General features: G+C 48.3%; 1 protein-coding gene across 1 annotated transcript in view; it reads right to left on the bottom strand.

The window, feature by feature from the left end:
• The window catches only part of TSPEAR (thrombospondin type laminin G domain and EAR repeats), an 88,785-nt gene that overhangs the window by 57,544 nt on the left and 15,047 nt on the right, over window positions 1–16,194 (bottom strand). The window contains exons 2-5 of the mRNA XM_084639334.1: window positions 15,871–16,091; window positions 15,375–15,613; window positions 13,279–13,369; window positions 1,720–1,876 (exon numbers count right to left, since the gene is read on the bottom strand). Of these exons, the coding sequence (XP_084495460.1) occupies window positions 1,720–1,876; window positions 13,279–13,369; window positions 15,375–15,613; window positions 15,871–16,091 (708 nt within the window). The remainder of the gene's footprint in view (window positions 1–1,719; window positions 1,877–13,278; window positions 13,370–15,374; window positions 15,614–15,870; window positions 16,092–16,194) is intronic.

Here is a 16,194-nt window from a genome sequence, read left to right as displayed (position 1 = left end):
TCTCAGTGCCTGGCTCTCCTTTGCTCTGCAGCGACTCCCGAAACTTGGGCCTGATTCTCCTCGCTCTTACACCAGTGCAAATCAGGGGTAACTTCACTGACATCTGAGGAATCACACTGGTGTGAGCCAGTGGAAACTCAGGCATGGAGATGTATTAATGGATTCCTCCCAGAATTCCAGAGTGAGCTCCCTGCTCTATTCCCTTCGGGGACACAAAGACCTGGACCACACCATCCTTCCAGGAGCTACAAGCCCTGGAAGATGCTGCACTATGCTTAGAATGATAGTAAATAGCCTGGAGGGGAAACAGAACCACAGCAGTGCTTAGAATAACAGCATAGGGAATAACACTGGGATGTTTTCTGAGCAAGAGAGACCAGCCCAGACCTGTTTCCACAGAGCTCCACACAGCAGGGCTCTAATGAGAATATTACTGTGCACTACAGGCATTACATCCCCAGGACAGCTCTCACAGGCTGATCTGCAATTCTGCTGGCAGGGCCTTGTTCCCTAGCAATTCTCAGAAGTGGCGTTTGCAAACTGACACGTACCGCAAAGATCAAACTCAGAAACGCAGCTTCTCTTGCTATTTCCAAGGGATAAAACCAGCTTCCTTATTGACAGGGCTCTGCAGAATTTGCCACCCAATCCACCCCTTGCCAGAACTGGATGCTAGCCTAAGCTTTCATGTTAAAAAAAAAAATTAAGTTTGTAGCTTTTATGGGACTGACAAACACCTTCCAAACAGGAACAGAATGCACAACACAATAGTGCTACCTGCCTGAGTCTGCAGACAGCCAGACACAATGAATATGAATGGCCTGAATTGTCCCCATGCGATTTAATAAGGTCTTCACGCTGAAGTCTAATGAAGACTGAATGGCGGATTTATTTCAGGAGTGGGTCTCTGGACTGCTGTATGGGCCAACTCTCCTCCCTGCATCATCCCGTTGGGCCCTCTCTCCATACGCCCCATCCTAAGACTATTCATTAGCGTCAACTCTTACCCAGACCAATAGATTAGACCAAATCAGTCATTTCTGGGCCAAGCCATTCTGGAGTTATGACAAGCCAAAACAAACCTTCAGAAGGGGAGAAAACCTTCATTTTTTAACCCTCGTCTCTCTCAAAACCCTCGTCTCTCTCTCTCTCTCAACAAGCCATTCGCTTTTCAGAAAGATACCCACCCTAAAATCATCCATGAAGCTTATAGCAGAACAAGAAGCTGGGTCTGCTGCTGCCCAGGCCCCTCACCGTAGTCACTTTACTATCCTTCTTCTAAATATACTACTGTTTTAAGATTCTTCCTATACTGTACTTACAGGAAATTGCTTAGGGAAATACATTATCTTGCATATTGCTGTTAACTAAGTGTTGTTCTGGGAAAGGAGATGAGCTACTGCTATTCCTTCCAAGCTTGGCCCAGGCACCTGATGGGAAATACCCATAAGATTGCTCTGTTCCATGACTGATTCTGCAAGTTTCCAAGAAAAGGAATAGGATAAAATCAATGGAAGACAAAAATTCCTTCCCCTGAGATGCTAAACGCCTTGCAACTCTTGCCTGCTTGCTATGCAGTCCACTCACCGTGGTTGGCTTTCCCATCAGACTAGTATCAGGCTCCGTGCAGTTAGAAAGCAGCACTAAGGTTCTGCTCTAACGTTCTGCTAATGCGCGATGGTGAGGCACCTCATGAACTATCTGCTGCATGTTACTGACCGTCAGGGTATTTCAGCACCTCATTGCTCGCTGGCTTCACTGGGAGATCCTGCAGTACTGGGGGGATGGAGAGCACTGCTAGCTTAAAGTTCATGTTAGTGCACATCCTTGAGGTAGCATCAGATCCTGGCAACAGGACTAGCTGTCTTAACAAGCCCTGAAAAGAGAGGAAGAAAAACTAGGGAGATCAAGTTTCAGAGTAACAGCCATGTTAGCCTGTATTCGCAAAAAGAAAAGGAGGACTTGTGGCACCTTAGAGACTAACCAATTTATTTGAGCATAAGCTTTCGTGAGCTACAGCTCACTTCATCGGATGCATACTGTGGAAAATACAGAAGATGTTTTTATATACACAAACCATGAAAAAATGGGCGTTTATCACTACAAAATGTTTTCTCTCCCCCCACCCTACTCTCCTTCTGGTAACAGCTTATCTAAAGTGATCACTCTCCTTACAATGTGTATGATAATCAAGGTGGGCCATTTCCAGCACAAATCCAGGTTTTCTCCCCCCCAACGCACCCCCCAAAAAAACCCCACTCTCCTGTTGGTAATAGCTTATCTAAAGTGATCATTCTCCTTACAATGTGTATGATAATCAAGGTGGGCCATTTCCAGCACAAATCAAGGTTTTCTCCCCACCCCCCCAACAAACCCACTCTCTTGTTGGTAATAGCTTATCTAAAGAGATCACTCTCCTTACAATGTGTATGATAATCAAGGTGGGCCATTTCCAGCACAAATCCAGGGTTTAACAAGAACGTCTGAGGGACAGTGGGCGGGGAGGGGGGAACAAACAGGGGGAAATAGGTTACTTTTTATAATGACTCAACCATTCCCAGTCTCAATTCAAGCCTAAGTTAATTGTATCCAATTTCCAAATTAATTCCAATTCAGCAGTCTCTCGTTGGAGTCTGTTTTCGAAGTTTTTTTGTTGAAGGATAGTCACTTTGAGATCAGAAATCAAGTGACCAGAGAGATTGAAGTGTTCTCCGACTGGTTTTTGAATGTTATAATTCTTGACTTCAATTTGTGTCCATTCATTCTTTTACGTAGAGACTGTCCAGTTTGCCCAATGTACATGGCAGAGGGGCATTGCTGGCACATGATGGCATATATCACATTGGTGGATGTGCAGGTGAACGAGCCTTTGATAGTGTGGCTGATGTGATTAGGCCCTGTGATGGTGTCCCCTGAATAGATATGTGGGCACAGTTGGCAACAGGCTTTGTTGCAAGGATAGGTTCCTGGGTTAGTGGTTCTGTTGTATGGTATGTGGTTGCTGGTGAGTATTCGCTTCAGGTTGGGGGGCTGTCTGTAGGCAAGGACTAGCCTGTCTCCCAAGATTTGTGAGAGTCTTGGGTCATCCTTCAGGATAGGTTGTAAATCCTTGATAATGCGTTGGAGGGGTTTTAGTTGGGGGCTGAAGGTGACGGCTAGTGGCGTTCTGTTATTTTCTTTGTTAGGCCTGTCCTATAGTAGGTGACTTCTGGGAACTCTCTGGCTCTGTCAATCTGTTTCTTCACTTCCGCAGGTGAGTATTGTAGTTGTAAGAATGCTTGATAGAGATCTTGTAGGTGTTTGTCTCTGTCTGAGGGGTTGGAGTAAATGCAGTTGTATCGCAGAGCTTGGCTGTAGACATTGGATCGTGTGGTGTGGTCAGGGTGAAAGCTGGAGGCATGTAGGTAGGAATAATCCATCAAGACTGCAGGGCATGGGCAATGATAGGTGGTGATCTGTGGTTTGAATTTCCCTTAAACTCCTACAGTCTGAGTGGGTGTGATTCATGAACGAGGGTCAGAGTTTAATGACACCATCTTAGCTTTCCAAGATGTCCATCCACAGCAGTTCTAGAGCCATCATCATATTAATGTCAATGATGAGACAATTAGCTTTAAAAAGACCTCGCTGCCAAATTAGAGACCAAGAATGACCACAGGCAACTGTCCCCTTGCCTTTACAAAATCACTGACATTTCAAAAACCACATCAGTCCCATAGATAAGGGACAGTCAATATTTTTTCACACCGCTAAGATATTTGTTAAAATGTCAAAAGTTTTTAAGCAAACTGCCTGAGTCACTTTCTATGTGTCATGCAAGTCTGGGAAAATGCCAGGAAATGTTGGGTCAGATTCCAGTGCGTGTGGCTAGCCTTCCTCTTGCAGGTGCTTCAGCAATTTCACACACGGCACTTCACTCCCTATCAACCCGCAGCATAGCCTGCTATGAGTGGAGCATATGGCAGGCGTAGCTGACAAACTGACATTGGATTTCTGCGTATTGCGCTTTTACATTTCCCATGCTCAGAGCCGGATCCACAGCCCATTGAAATCAATGGGAGTTGCTTTGGGTTAGGGAAGTAGGGGCGGATTTTTCAAAGGTGTTTAGGGATCTAAAGATGAACACAGCCATCTCGTGGTATTTTCAAAACACACCTATACATCTAGTGGTATTTTCAAACTCTCCTAAGATACCTAATTTATGGGTTTCAATGGGAATTGGATGCCTAACTTGCTTAGGCACATTGGAAAATCTCACTAGGCCTCTGTCTGCATCTTTAGGCACCTAAATAATCTGGCTCTCAGTGCATAGATACGGCAGTGCTCAGCTTTGCGTAAAACACCTAAACTACACAGGTAGATTCATGTAGAGTTCATTGGCCATTTTGTTCTCAGAGCTGTCTCTAGTCTGGAACAGAGGAAACGCACACACTGTGCTCGCTTTTGGAGACTTTACTTTTGCTCTTACCTGCTGATTTCCTTGATTTAAAAGGCCAGTTATTTGAGACTGCAGGGGCGTGCCTTGTTCTTGCCTGTGGATACATAACAGCCAGCAGGGCTTGTTCTGTCTAGGGGTGGGCTTCAGATACATGACTGACATTCACCGTGCCCACTTCTCTCAGAAAAAACATGGGTTAACCTGGTGTTTGTGCCAACGGCTTGACAAAGGAAAAGCAGCTTGAAACACAGGCCTGACCATGCTATGCAGAGGAAGGATTATGTCCTTGCTGCACCACCATATGAGCTCAGGTCCGTCCCTTTGCTCACAGGGGATGGTAATTTACTGCTGCCATGTCTCAACAACAAATTGCTTCCCCGACTCTCTGCACTGGCCAGAAAAGGGGGAGTGGAGCCAATGCTCTGCCCATTCCCAGCCCAGCCCCACCCATCTGCCCCGCTCACTCCTGCGCCTGGCCTCAGGGCCTGGACTCCTGTGTGGGGTAAAAGGCTGGCATTCATCCCCACAGGGGTGCCCAGGCCAAGCCACTGCCCTGCCCTTCGAGGGCTGCTCTTAAACCATGTCACCCTCAAGGTGAGCTGGGGGCAGAGCCCCGGTGTGGGGATGGCGCTGTACCTCCCCAAGGCCCTCCTCCTGGGAGCTACGCTAGCAGCACTCCGAGCCCAACCCAGCTCCTGAATGGCCTCTGTCCTCGGGGGCGTGACTCTGTCAGCAAAGATGGGGGGAGGCGGGCCCTGAAGTGCCACCAGCTCCTTGCACAAGCAGAAGGCCCAGCACAGCGAGGCCCCTTCACCCCTCCTGCAGCCTCACCCTTACAGCCGAAGCCCCCTCACGCCCAAGTTTCCCCCCTCAGTCCTCCCAAACTGCCAGCCTCTCCTCCCCCCAAACCCCTTATCCTCCCTTCTCCCTCTTCCCCAGCCCCCCCATCCTTCCCTCCCCTTCCCACCAACCCCCAAATACTCACATCCCCAAACCCCTTCATCCTCCCCTCTTCCCCAGCCCCCCCATCCTCTCCTCCCCTTCCTACCAACTCCCAAATCTTCCCTCCCTCAAACCCCCAAATCCTCCCTATCCCCTCTCACCAAGCCCCCAAATCCTCCCTTCCCGCAACACCCTCATCCTCCCTTCCCCCCACCAACACCCTCATTTGCTGGAGGGGCCTATTTCCTGGAGCTCTGACAGCCCATCCAGAGGAAAGAACTTGGCATGTCCTGCAGGTGATTCAGCAATGGCACCCAACATGGTGACTCCCACTGGCTGGATTGTGCGTCCTAGAGCAGCAAGAAACTACTGCATTAGCAATCCTTTTCCTCCATGGCGTGCTCCACATCTGAGCCCCCTCCACAACCTCCTTTGCAAGGTCGCTCACCAAGTTCTCCACCTGTGCAGCCAGTAGTGGCAACTCAGTGGGCTCTGGCTGATGGTTCTGACCCTGTGATCACAGGGGTGGCTGTAGGCCATTCTCTCGCTTTCAAGTTATCCATTATGTCGCAAGCACGCTTTATTTCATATTTGTAGCCTGTGGATGTGGGCTTGCGGGAGGGAAGGTCTCCAGGGATAGATCACTGGGGCGGACAGTGTTGTATTTGCTGTTTCAGTGAAGGATGAGGCTGGTTTCAGGACAACCCATTTATCTAACTAGCAACTAGAGATGAGAGACAGGGGAAACAAATTACTGCCTAATGTTTTAACAACTCACCTGGCTGCATAGCTGCCTCTGGAAAAGAGCTGTGAGATATTTCATCTCCTAACTGTCAGGGTGGTTAAGCACCGGAACAAATTGCCCAGGGACATTGTGGAATCTCCATCATTGGAGATTTTTAAGAGCAGGTTAGACAAACACCTGTCAGGGATGGTCTAGAGAATACTTAGTTCTGCCATGAGTGCAGAGGACTGGAGTAGATGACATCTTGAAGTCTCTTCCAGTTCTAAGATTCTATGATATGATCATTCATTTTCCAACAATATTCGCTCCCACATTTAAATGAACTCTCTTTGGCCACGTTTGCTGCCCTATGTGCTTGCTTTCCGCAAACACCCAACCAATTGAGATTTACTCACATCAATGTTCAGAGAAACGCAATTTCAAAGTCATGTGTTTGAGTGTTTGTGGGAAACTAACTTTAAATCCCCACCCACAAGTATTTGGAGGTCCTTGCAATCTCATCCAGCCACAATACTATGTGACTTTCTGGCTACCACAGCTCAGATTTTAATTCTGAAATTCTCAGAGAGAGACCCGCCCTCAGTCAATTCAGAAAGTAAAAAACTAATTCAATGCAACATTTGCTGAATAAATGTGGATAACTAATACATTCAAGGAAAATCACCAGGGGTCACAGATATTCACCAAGCAGCAGAGAGGCTAAATCTGGATGCATTTGTTGTGAATTATTTGCTCTGCTGTCCCAAGGAACTCACTGTCAAGATCCTGAGAGAGGGTGAAGCTGAGATGCAGAAGTGTAGCAGTTTTTAACATGGTGAAATAAACCCCCTCCCTAGTAGTCTAGGCCATGCGTGTAGTGCCCAGCTGCTAGACAGAATCCATCCCGCCACACTTAGCTCTTACACCCGTATGTACAAAGAGCTCTCCAAACGTCACACGCTCCTAGGCTTTCACAGCTGAATGAAAATTAGGTTTTCCCCCAGCAGCGATTAGATCGGGGTAGGCAAACTTTTTGGCCTGAGGGCCACATTGGGGTGTGAAACTGTATGGAGGGCCGGGTAGGGAAGGCTGTGCCCCCCAAAGAGCCTGGACCCCACCCCCTATTTGCCCCCTCCACTTCCTGCCCCCTGACTGTCCCCCTCAGAACCCCCAACCCATCCAACCCCCCTGCTCCTTGTCCCCTGACCGCCCCCTCCCGGGACCCCCCACCCCTAACTGCCCCCCTGGGATCCCACCCCCTTTCCAACCCCCCCTGTTCCCTGACTGTCCTTAACCCTATCCACACACCCACCCCCTGACAGACCTCCCAGGATTCCCATGCCCTATCCAACCCCCCCGTTCCCTGACCCCTGACTGCCCCAGAACCTCCGCCCCATCCAACCGCCCCCTGCTCCCTGTCCCCTGACTGCCCCCTGGGACCTCCCCCACCTCAACTGTCCCCTGTTTCCTGTCCCATGACTGCCCCCCAGGACACCCTACCCAACCCCACCGCCACCCCCTTACCATGCTGCTCAGAGCGGAAGAAGCTTGCAGCCCCGCTGCCCGCGTGGTGGCATAACTACAGGGGAGGGGGACCAGGGAGAGGGGCCGAGGACTGGCCTCCCAGGCCAGGAGCTCAGGGGCCAGGCAGGACAGTCCCGCGGGCTGGATGTGGCCTGTGGGCCATAGTTTGCCCATCTCTGGATTAGATGCTTATATAGCAAGCCCAGGCACATTGGATCATTTCTCTGCACAGCTCTGCCAATGCACCTGAATCTGGCCCTGCAGCCCACCCCCTTATTCCAGCCTTGATGCTCTCAGTGGTTGAGGCTGTCAGTTATGCTGGACTGTGTGGTGGTGAAGCTAATTGAATTCTTTTTATTGGTCTTCACTGCAGAGGATGTGCGGGGGATTCCCACACTTGAGCCCTTCTTTTTAGGTGGCAAATCTGAGGAACTGTCCCAGACGGATGAACAGCAATTATCACAAGACTAGCAATAAAATCACGAGAACTGGCACCATTGCATATGTTTGGGTTTAAACTTGTCACAAAGGGTTTGTAACTTAAACAGGACCTGTGCAGGAAAGCCCCAGCATGAAACTGACTAGCTGCTTTTCCCAACCCAAGCTGCGAGAAATGTAAAGACTGAACAAACAGCATAAATGGGGAAAGATCAATTAGCATCAGATTAAAGGAATTCTAAACACCTATTGTGCCATGTCCTGGGTGTGCTTTGGTGCAGCAGAAAGCCAGTCAAAGTCAAGTAGGGGATTGGTACCTACACTCAACCCCACCCCCTGCTCAGGGGCATGGTCCATGACGACTCTCTCCCCTGGCAATGGGAGAGGGCATCAGGATGGCAGTACCCATGCACAGTGTTTCCCCAGCTTTTTAGGGGAGCGCTTTCCTCTGTGGTTCTCAGTCAGCTGAGAACATTCATGGGCTGTGCAGCCTTAGACAGGGGTGCTCAATAGCTGCAGCTGTAGGGCAGGAATGGGGGGTGGTACCCAGGAGGGCCCTCCTCTGTGGTAATCAGGATGGGCACAATCTCTACCCCCACACCTGTGACTGGCCCCCTGAATCCCCTGAACTCCAGGACAGTCCTTATCATTTGACTTGAGGATTCATTGCTCTCTGTGTTTTGAGCACAGATGCAGCAGGGCCAAAACACGCGCAGGTCTGGGTGAGTTGCTGCAGAGCCAGCTAGCTTTCCCTGCTCCTGCCTGCCAAGTGATATGAGCTTGGGACTTCTCTCCTCCTGCTTTGCTACTAGTCCAAGCAAGGAAATGGTCTTTAAAAAGCAACAACGTTCTTACTCACCCATCATTTACTCAACCCGAAAACATAAAACCCTTTTGAAAAAAAGAAACAAAAGCTAAAACAGACACATGGATCAGTCTCCAATATAAGACCCATGCACCTGTCATTTCACTATAAATCAAGGCTGTTATACTCTTCGCCTATTAAACTACACAGAAAACATTATTCTCAAAAAGAAAAGGAGTACCTGTGGCACCTTAAAGACTAACAAATTTATTTGAGCATAAGCTTTCATGAGCTACAGCTCAATTCATCGGATGCATTCAGTGGAAAATACAGTGGGAAGATTTATATACATAGAGAACATGAAACAATGGGTGTTACCATACACACTGTAACCGGAGTGATCACTTAAGGTGAGCTATTACCAGCAGGAGAGCGGAGGCTGGTGGGGGAGGGGGGGGAGGAGGGGACTTTTATAGTGATAATCAAGGTGGGCCAATTCCAGCAGTTGACAAGAACGTCTCAGGAACAGTGTGGCGGGGGGGATAAACATGGGGAAATAGTTTTACTTTGTGTAATGACCCATCCACTCCCGGTCTCTATTCAAGCCTAAGTTAATTGTATCCAGTTTGCAAATTAATTCCAAAAAGAAACGACAGCATTTGCTCAAGAAACTCCCTGAAAAAGCACAGGAACAGATCTGTGCAGACACATGCCTAGACGCCCGACCTGGGGTATTCTATCTGCTACCCAAGATCCATAAACCTGGAAATCCTGGACATCCCATCATCTCAGGCATTAGCACCCTGACAGCAGGTCTGGCTATGTAGACTCCCTCCTCAGTCCCTACGCTACCAGCACTCCCAGCTATCTTTGAGACACCACTGACTTCCTGAGAAAACTACAATCCATCGGTGATCTTCCAGAAAACACCATCCTGGCCACTATGGATGTAGAAGCCCTCTACACCAACATTCCACACAAAGATGGACTACAAGCCGTCAGGAACAGTATCCCCGATAATGTCACGGCAAACCTGGTGGCTGACCTTTGTGACTTTGTCCTCACCCACAACTATTTCACATTTGGGGACAACGTATACCTTCAAATCAGCAGCACTGCTATGGGTATCTGCATGGCCCCACAGTATGCCAACATTTTTATGGCTGACTTAGAACAACGCTTCCTTAGCTCTCGTCCCCTAACGCCCCCTACTCTACTTGCGCTACATTGATGACATCTTCGTCATCTGGACCCATGGAAAAGAAGCCCTTGAGGAATTCCACCATTATTTCAACAATTTCCATCCCACCATCAACCTCAGCCTAGACCAATCCACACAAGCGGTCCATTTCCTGGACACTACTGTGCTAATAAGCGATGGTCACATAAACACCACCTATACCAGAAACCTACTGACCACTATACTTACCTACATGCCTCCAGCTTCCATCCACGAAACACCACACGATCCATTGTCCACAGCCAAGCTCTAAGATACAACCGCATTTGCTCCAACCCCTCAGAAAGAGACAAACACCTACAAGATCTCTATCAAGCATTCTTACACCTACAATACCCACCTGCTGAAGTGAAGAAACAGATTGACAGAGCCAGAAGAGTACCCAGAAGTCACCCACTACAGGACAGGCCCAACAAAGAAAATAACAGAATGCCACTAGCCATCCCCTTCAGCCCCCAACTAAAACCTCTCCAACGCATCATCAAGGATCTACAACCTATCTTGAAGGACGACCCATCATTCTCACAGATCTTGGGAGACAGACCAGTCCTCTCTTACAGACAGCTCCTCAACCTGAAGCAAATACTCACCAGCAACCACACACCACACAACAGAACCACTAACCCAGGAACCTATCCTTGCAACAAAGCCCGTTGCCAACTGTGTTCACATATCTATTCAGGGGACAACATCATAGGGCCTAATCACATCAGCCACACTATCAGAGGTTCGTTCACCTGCACATCTACCAATGTGATATATGCCATCATGTGCCAGCAATGCCCCTCTGCCATGTACATTGGCCAAACTGGACAGTCTCTACGTAAAAGAATAAATGGACACAAATCAGACGTCAAGAATTATAACATTCAAAAACCAGTCAGAGAACACTTCAATCTCTTTGGTCGCTCAATTACAGACCTAAAAGTGGCAATACTTCAACAAAAAAACTTCAAAAACAGACTCCAACGAGAGACTGCTGAATTGGAATTAATTTGCAAACTGGATACAATTAACTTAGGCTTGAATAAAGACTGGGAGTGGATGGGTCATTACACAAAGTAAAACTATTTCCCCATGTTTATCCCCCCCCCCCCCAACTGTTCCTCAGACGTTCTTGTCAACTGCTGGAAATGGGCCACCTTGATTATCACTACAAAAGGTTCCCGCCCCCGCTCTCCTGCTGGTAATAGCTCACCTTAAGCGACCACTCTAGTTACAGTGTATATGGTAACACCCATTGTTTCATGTTCTCTGTGTATATAAATCTCCCCACTGTATTTTCCACTGAATGCATCCGATGAAGTGAGCTGTAGCTCTTGAATGCTTATGCTCAAATAAATTTGTTAGTCTCTAAGGTGCCACAAGTACTCCTTTTCTTTTTGAGAATTCAGACTAACACAGATGCTACTCTGAAGCCTGTCATTATTCTCAAAGGAATTATAAAGTAATTTGACAAAATAAAATTTGGTGGCCAGTTAATAAATACATTTAATGGACATTACTTCCCTGTTTGCCAACATCTTTTAAATGAAAATTATTTAGAGACCAAAACAAAGACAACAAAACCCCATCAAACCATTGGCCAGAGTGAAAGCTATTCTCTTGTGATGAAATTGGTCTCATATTCTATAAGAATTATGCTGTTGTTGATTACATGGGCAGTGGAAGGTTTATTATTATAATTATTGGTATTATTGACAGAGATTTATATTGTGGTAACACACAAAGGTCCCATTCCTAATTGGGGCCTCTTGGTGCAAAGCATGTAAGTAATAAATATGCATCCGTGCTCCATTGTACTGGGTGCTGTATAAACATAGAGTAAAAGGTCAGTCTAAGTACAAGATGAGAGACAAAAGGCAGATACAGATAGATTCCGCATCTAGTCACTTCATTGATCTTAAGTGCTTGCATTTGGTAACTAACATGACCGCTGACATACTCTATTTTCATTCAGCAACGTAACCAGCTGTGAAACAAAGTAACAGGCAACTGAATAATGCTTGAATTTTTGTTGGCCTTGCTGTTCCAAAAATAAAGGTAATCTGGAGTCTGCCATTGTCTTTGAGGGAGAAGATGAGCACACCATCCAAAAATACCTAAAAGGAATAAGGCCCCAGTCTTGCAGAAAGAACCACATGGGTAAATCCATGTGCCCAGTGCTCATAATGGTGCCACTGGAACCCCACACTGGCACAGCAATCCACTCGCATGCTATCAGTTGCAGGACCGGGGTCCACCCTATTAAGAAGTGACCCCAGATTTTCCAGGTTTGTTCTGTCACATTGGTCATGCTGTCTCGCAGCTGAATTCTGTACTGGGGGCAAAGACTGCATGAGAAGAAGCACATGGTCTCGGCTCAGAAATGTGCTTGCGTTTGCAATCATAAATCAGCAGGGAACAGAAGCAGCCATGTTAATCTCTATCAGAATTCTCTAACTGCCAGAATAGTGAATGGAGAAGCCACAACAGTGCAGATCAGCACTGTCCATCCTGGCTCCAATCCTGCAGAGTTTGCTCACATTAGCAGAGCCATCCAGAGAATTAGGGATAAGGCCTTGCACCCTCAGAGGCATCCAAAGAACTCTGCAAAGTATTAAGGGGTGTCCCAGCACTGGCCGCTCTGCAGCAATCCCGGCATCTCTGTACTGTCTATGGTGCAAGCAGGGGCTGTGGTTACCCGACGGAAGCCTGGGCTCATGAATAAAGAGCTGGAATGAAACCCAGTGTAGATACTATCAGGACAGTGACCGAAGGCCAGTGTGGCTGGGAGCCAATATGTGTTCAGGAACTGCCTTAGCCATTAGATGCTGTTTAATGGAGGGAGACAATAGAGGCCAGCATACCAGGGAGCTCCTAAGCCTTTTTCAGATGGTGGAGTTTTAAACTGGGGTCCCCTCCCACTGCCTTTGGGAGCTCGGCTGAGAAATGTGCAGGCATCTTTCCCAAAGGCCAGCCCAGCATTCTGTGCTACCTGAGCCCAGTCTTCCTGAGAGGAGTGTGTCTCAAACCGATGATGCTTCTGGCCCAGAGATGGGGGCAACTCTGCACTGCCACTGCTAACATATCTCACCGGAGCCCACATGAGCCAGAGCCCGCCCTGTGTCTGATAATCATGTTCTCAGAGCACACCGAGCCAATCCCATGTCACTAGTGACACTTACCGTGAATAGCCCTTTCCTTCTCCTCCTGCTCCCAACATAAAACCTGGATCCCTTCACAGCCAAGGATGCGGGGAACGGTGTATCCACCACCCTGGAGGGATTACAATAAGAGGCACATGAGCACAGAGCAGCTAACTTCATGGCATCCACTGGTGACTGGAAAGACCAAACCTGGGCCTGATGGCCTAAGGAGATTCCTGTAATTACAGCGCTCAGTTGCTAGGAAGACAAATGTAAACACAGGCCTTGCCAGACTAGTTCATCTAGCCTGGGATCCTTGCCAGACTAGTTCATCTAGCCTGGGATCCTGCCTCAGACAGTGGCTAGGATGGCTATTCATATTTGGACTCCTACTAAAAGACTTTTGCCTCAGTGATGATTTCATGTGGCAGAGAGTTCCACAAGGTAATTCTGTGATGGGCACTAAAGTCTTTCCTTTTCTCTGGATTTTAGGGAAGAACCGGGTCTCACAGGCTGTTTTGACTCTGATCTGGACAGAACATTCGGCAACTTTTCAGATGACAAGTCCCCTACGCAGGATTTCAGTGAGATTACTTAAGCTGACACTCTCTCTGCTCCCCTTCACATCTGCCTACCAAATCCTCCCTCCCCATTTGTAACACTGCAGATGCCCCAGATTATCCCCTTCCCTCCAGGGAAGGCACCCGCTCCCCCAGACCTTCCACCAGGGGTCAGTACTTTCCTCCTGAGCCAGCCAAGCTACAGCTGAGGCCCCCCCTCCCCCCAAAGGGGGAGCCAGTGGTGGACCCTTCTCACACTAAAGTCACCAGACAGCAGAGCCAATCAGCCTATGGACTGCCTGCAGCCAGTTTGGTGATTGTTATGTAGTATTTATACTGCAATAGCACCCAAAGGCCCTTCTCCCAAACTGATCCATCTTGCCCTGGAGCTGGGCAACACACATTTTGTAGGGGTTGCAAAAATTTTGGAAAGAAAATGAACAGTTTTTGTTTTGTCCAATGTTTCACTCGGTTTTGGGTTTTCATTGTTCTATGAAAAATTGCAAAGTGAAAATGGAAATTTTTCATTTTATTTAGAAAAAATTCATTTTGATTCCAAAAATGTTTCAGTTTTAGGAGGGCTCCCCCCTTTCCCACACTTTTACTCCCCCTCCCTTTTTTTCGGTGGGGGGAACTAAGAGCAAGAGGGAATTTCCCCAGTATTTCCAAATGAACATTTAGAATTTTTTTTTCAAAATCTCCTTGAAAACAGGCATTTCAGCTAAAAAAAAAAAAAAAAAAAAAAAGAGTCATTTTTCAATGAAACCCTGTTTTTAACTGGCTTTTTGGTGACATTTTTCCAGCCAGCCCCAACACAGCTCAGAGCACCAGATCCCTGGCCTGAAACACAGGCTAAAGAGATGAGACAAACACAACACAGAAGTGGAGCATTTGGGGGGGATGAGATGAAAGCAAGAAGACACCTTCCTCTTTCCATTCCCTACCTCCCCATTCCCAAAACATCTCCCCCACCCCCACCCAGCTTACCCTGCCAGTGCTGCCTCAGCACCCTCCTGCTGCCCTGCCCGCCTCATGGCACCTCTCCAGGGTGACTGACAGCCTCTAGCCCAGCATGATCGGACTCCAGCCAGCTCTGTTCTTCGTAACTCCATGGCAGAATGGCACAGAAAAGGGGAGACCGTGAATCTGGATTGGCTCAGTGCTCCCACCCCAGAGGAGACGCTTGTGGAACTCCTCTTGGGGCAGGCATGTCACCCCCAGTACCAAGGAGCCTGGCTCCAAACTTGGGGAAGAGAGCAGAGTCCTCCAAAAAATTGCTGACATTGCTGGGTACCCTCTGAGAATGCCAGGCTGGTGAGAGCTGGAGCAAGACTCTGCTTTCCAGGACTCCCTGCCTGAGGGACAGGGACAGGGACAGGACATAGAGTTCTGTCCTTTGTGCAGCATTGGTAAGCATCCAGGTTCTCTGCTTTGTTATGTGTGCAAGGATGAGATGGCAGGAGTAGACAGAGCAACAGCAAACCCTGCAGAGCACCCACATCTGAAAAGCTTTCACCACCCCGCAGCCAGCCCTACACCCAGGAGGTCCCCCTGAATTGCACTTACTATACATACACGTCAATGGGGATACTGCAGTCCACAGTTAGGGAGAAGAATGGCCCAGACACGGCCAAGACAAGTGTGTGCCACTGGTTGTCAGTTAAGGAGATGCCCTGGAAGATGACCTGGGTCTGCCAGCCGTTGGAGAACTCTCTGCTCCAGAAGAAGAAGTAGAGTTTGTTCAGCGAGTACCTGAGCCCAACAAGCACCGTGTTGCTCTCCTCCTTCATCACAGTGAAGATATACTCGTTTTTCTGAAAGAGCAGGGAAAGGGCTAGTTCTGAGGCCAGCATTTGGGGCGTGGAGGCTGCCCATAGACGACTATACATGCAAACCTTTTTGCTCATTGATTGCACTGGAGAACTGAGAGCTCATAGGCAGGAAGGATGAGTTTGTGGTTGAGACACTGGAGTGCAACTCAGGTCTGCATATGGGCTTGGGTCCTAACCATTCACCAAAGGGGAGGGGCATCCACACCCAGGGCCCTGGTGCAGGCGCGGTTGGTGTTTACCTTTGGTGGGACGCTGAGGACCCTCAGGGTGATGATGATGGAGAATTCCTCTGGGAAGAGGTCACAGTAGAGGAAAATCTGGGAAGCCGGGAAGCTCAGGGCATGGCGTGCTGATGCAGAGAACTGAAACCCACGTGCCCCCTGCACTTGGAGCATCCGAATCCCACTTCTCACACCACTAGTCGGAACCACTTCCGAGAGAATATCCAGGGGGCGCAAGTCTGTGTCAGAGAAATCACAGAGCCACATCGCTAAGGTTGCTCACGACCCTTGCCAATGGCATGAAGATCATCAGTAGGGCTGAGCTAAGAATGGATTTTTCCA

Source organism: Lepidochelys olivacea (genome assembly GCF_965140295.1).
Source record: "Lepidochelys olivacea isolate rLepOli2 genome assembly, chromosome: 9".
Lineage (NCBI taxonomy): Eukaryota > Metazoa > Chordata > Testudines > Cheloniidae > Lepidochelys > Lepidochelys olivacea.
The sequence above is the reverse complement of the archived record's forward strand: the minus strand, read 5'-3'. Positions and strand labels throughout refer to the sequence as shown.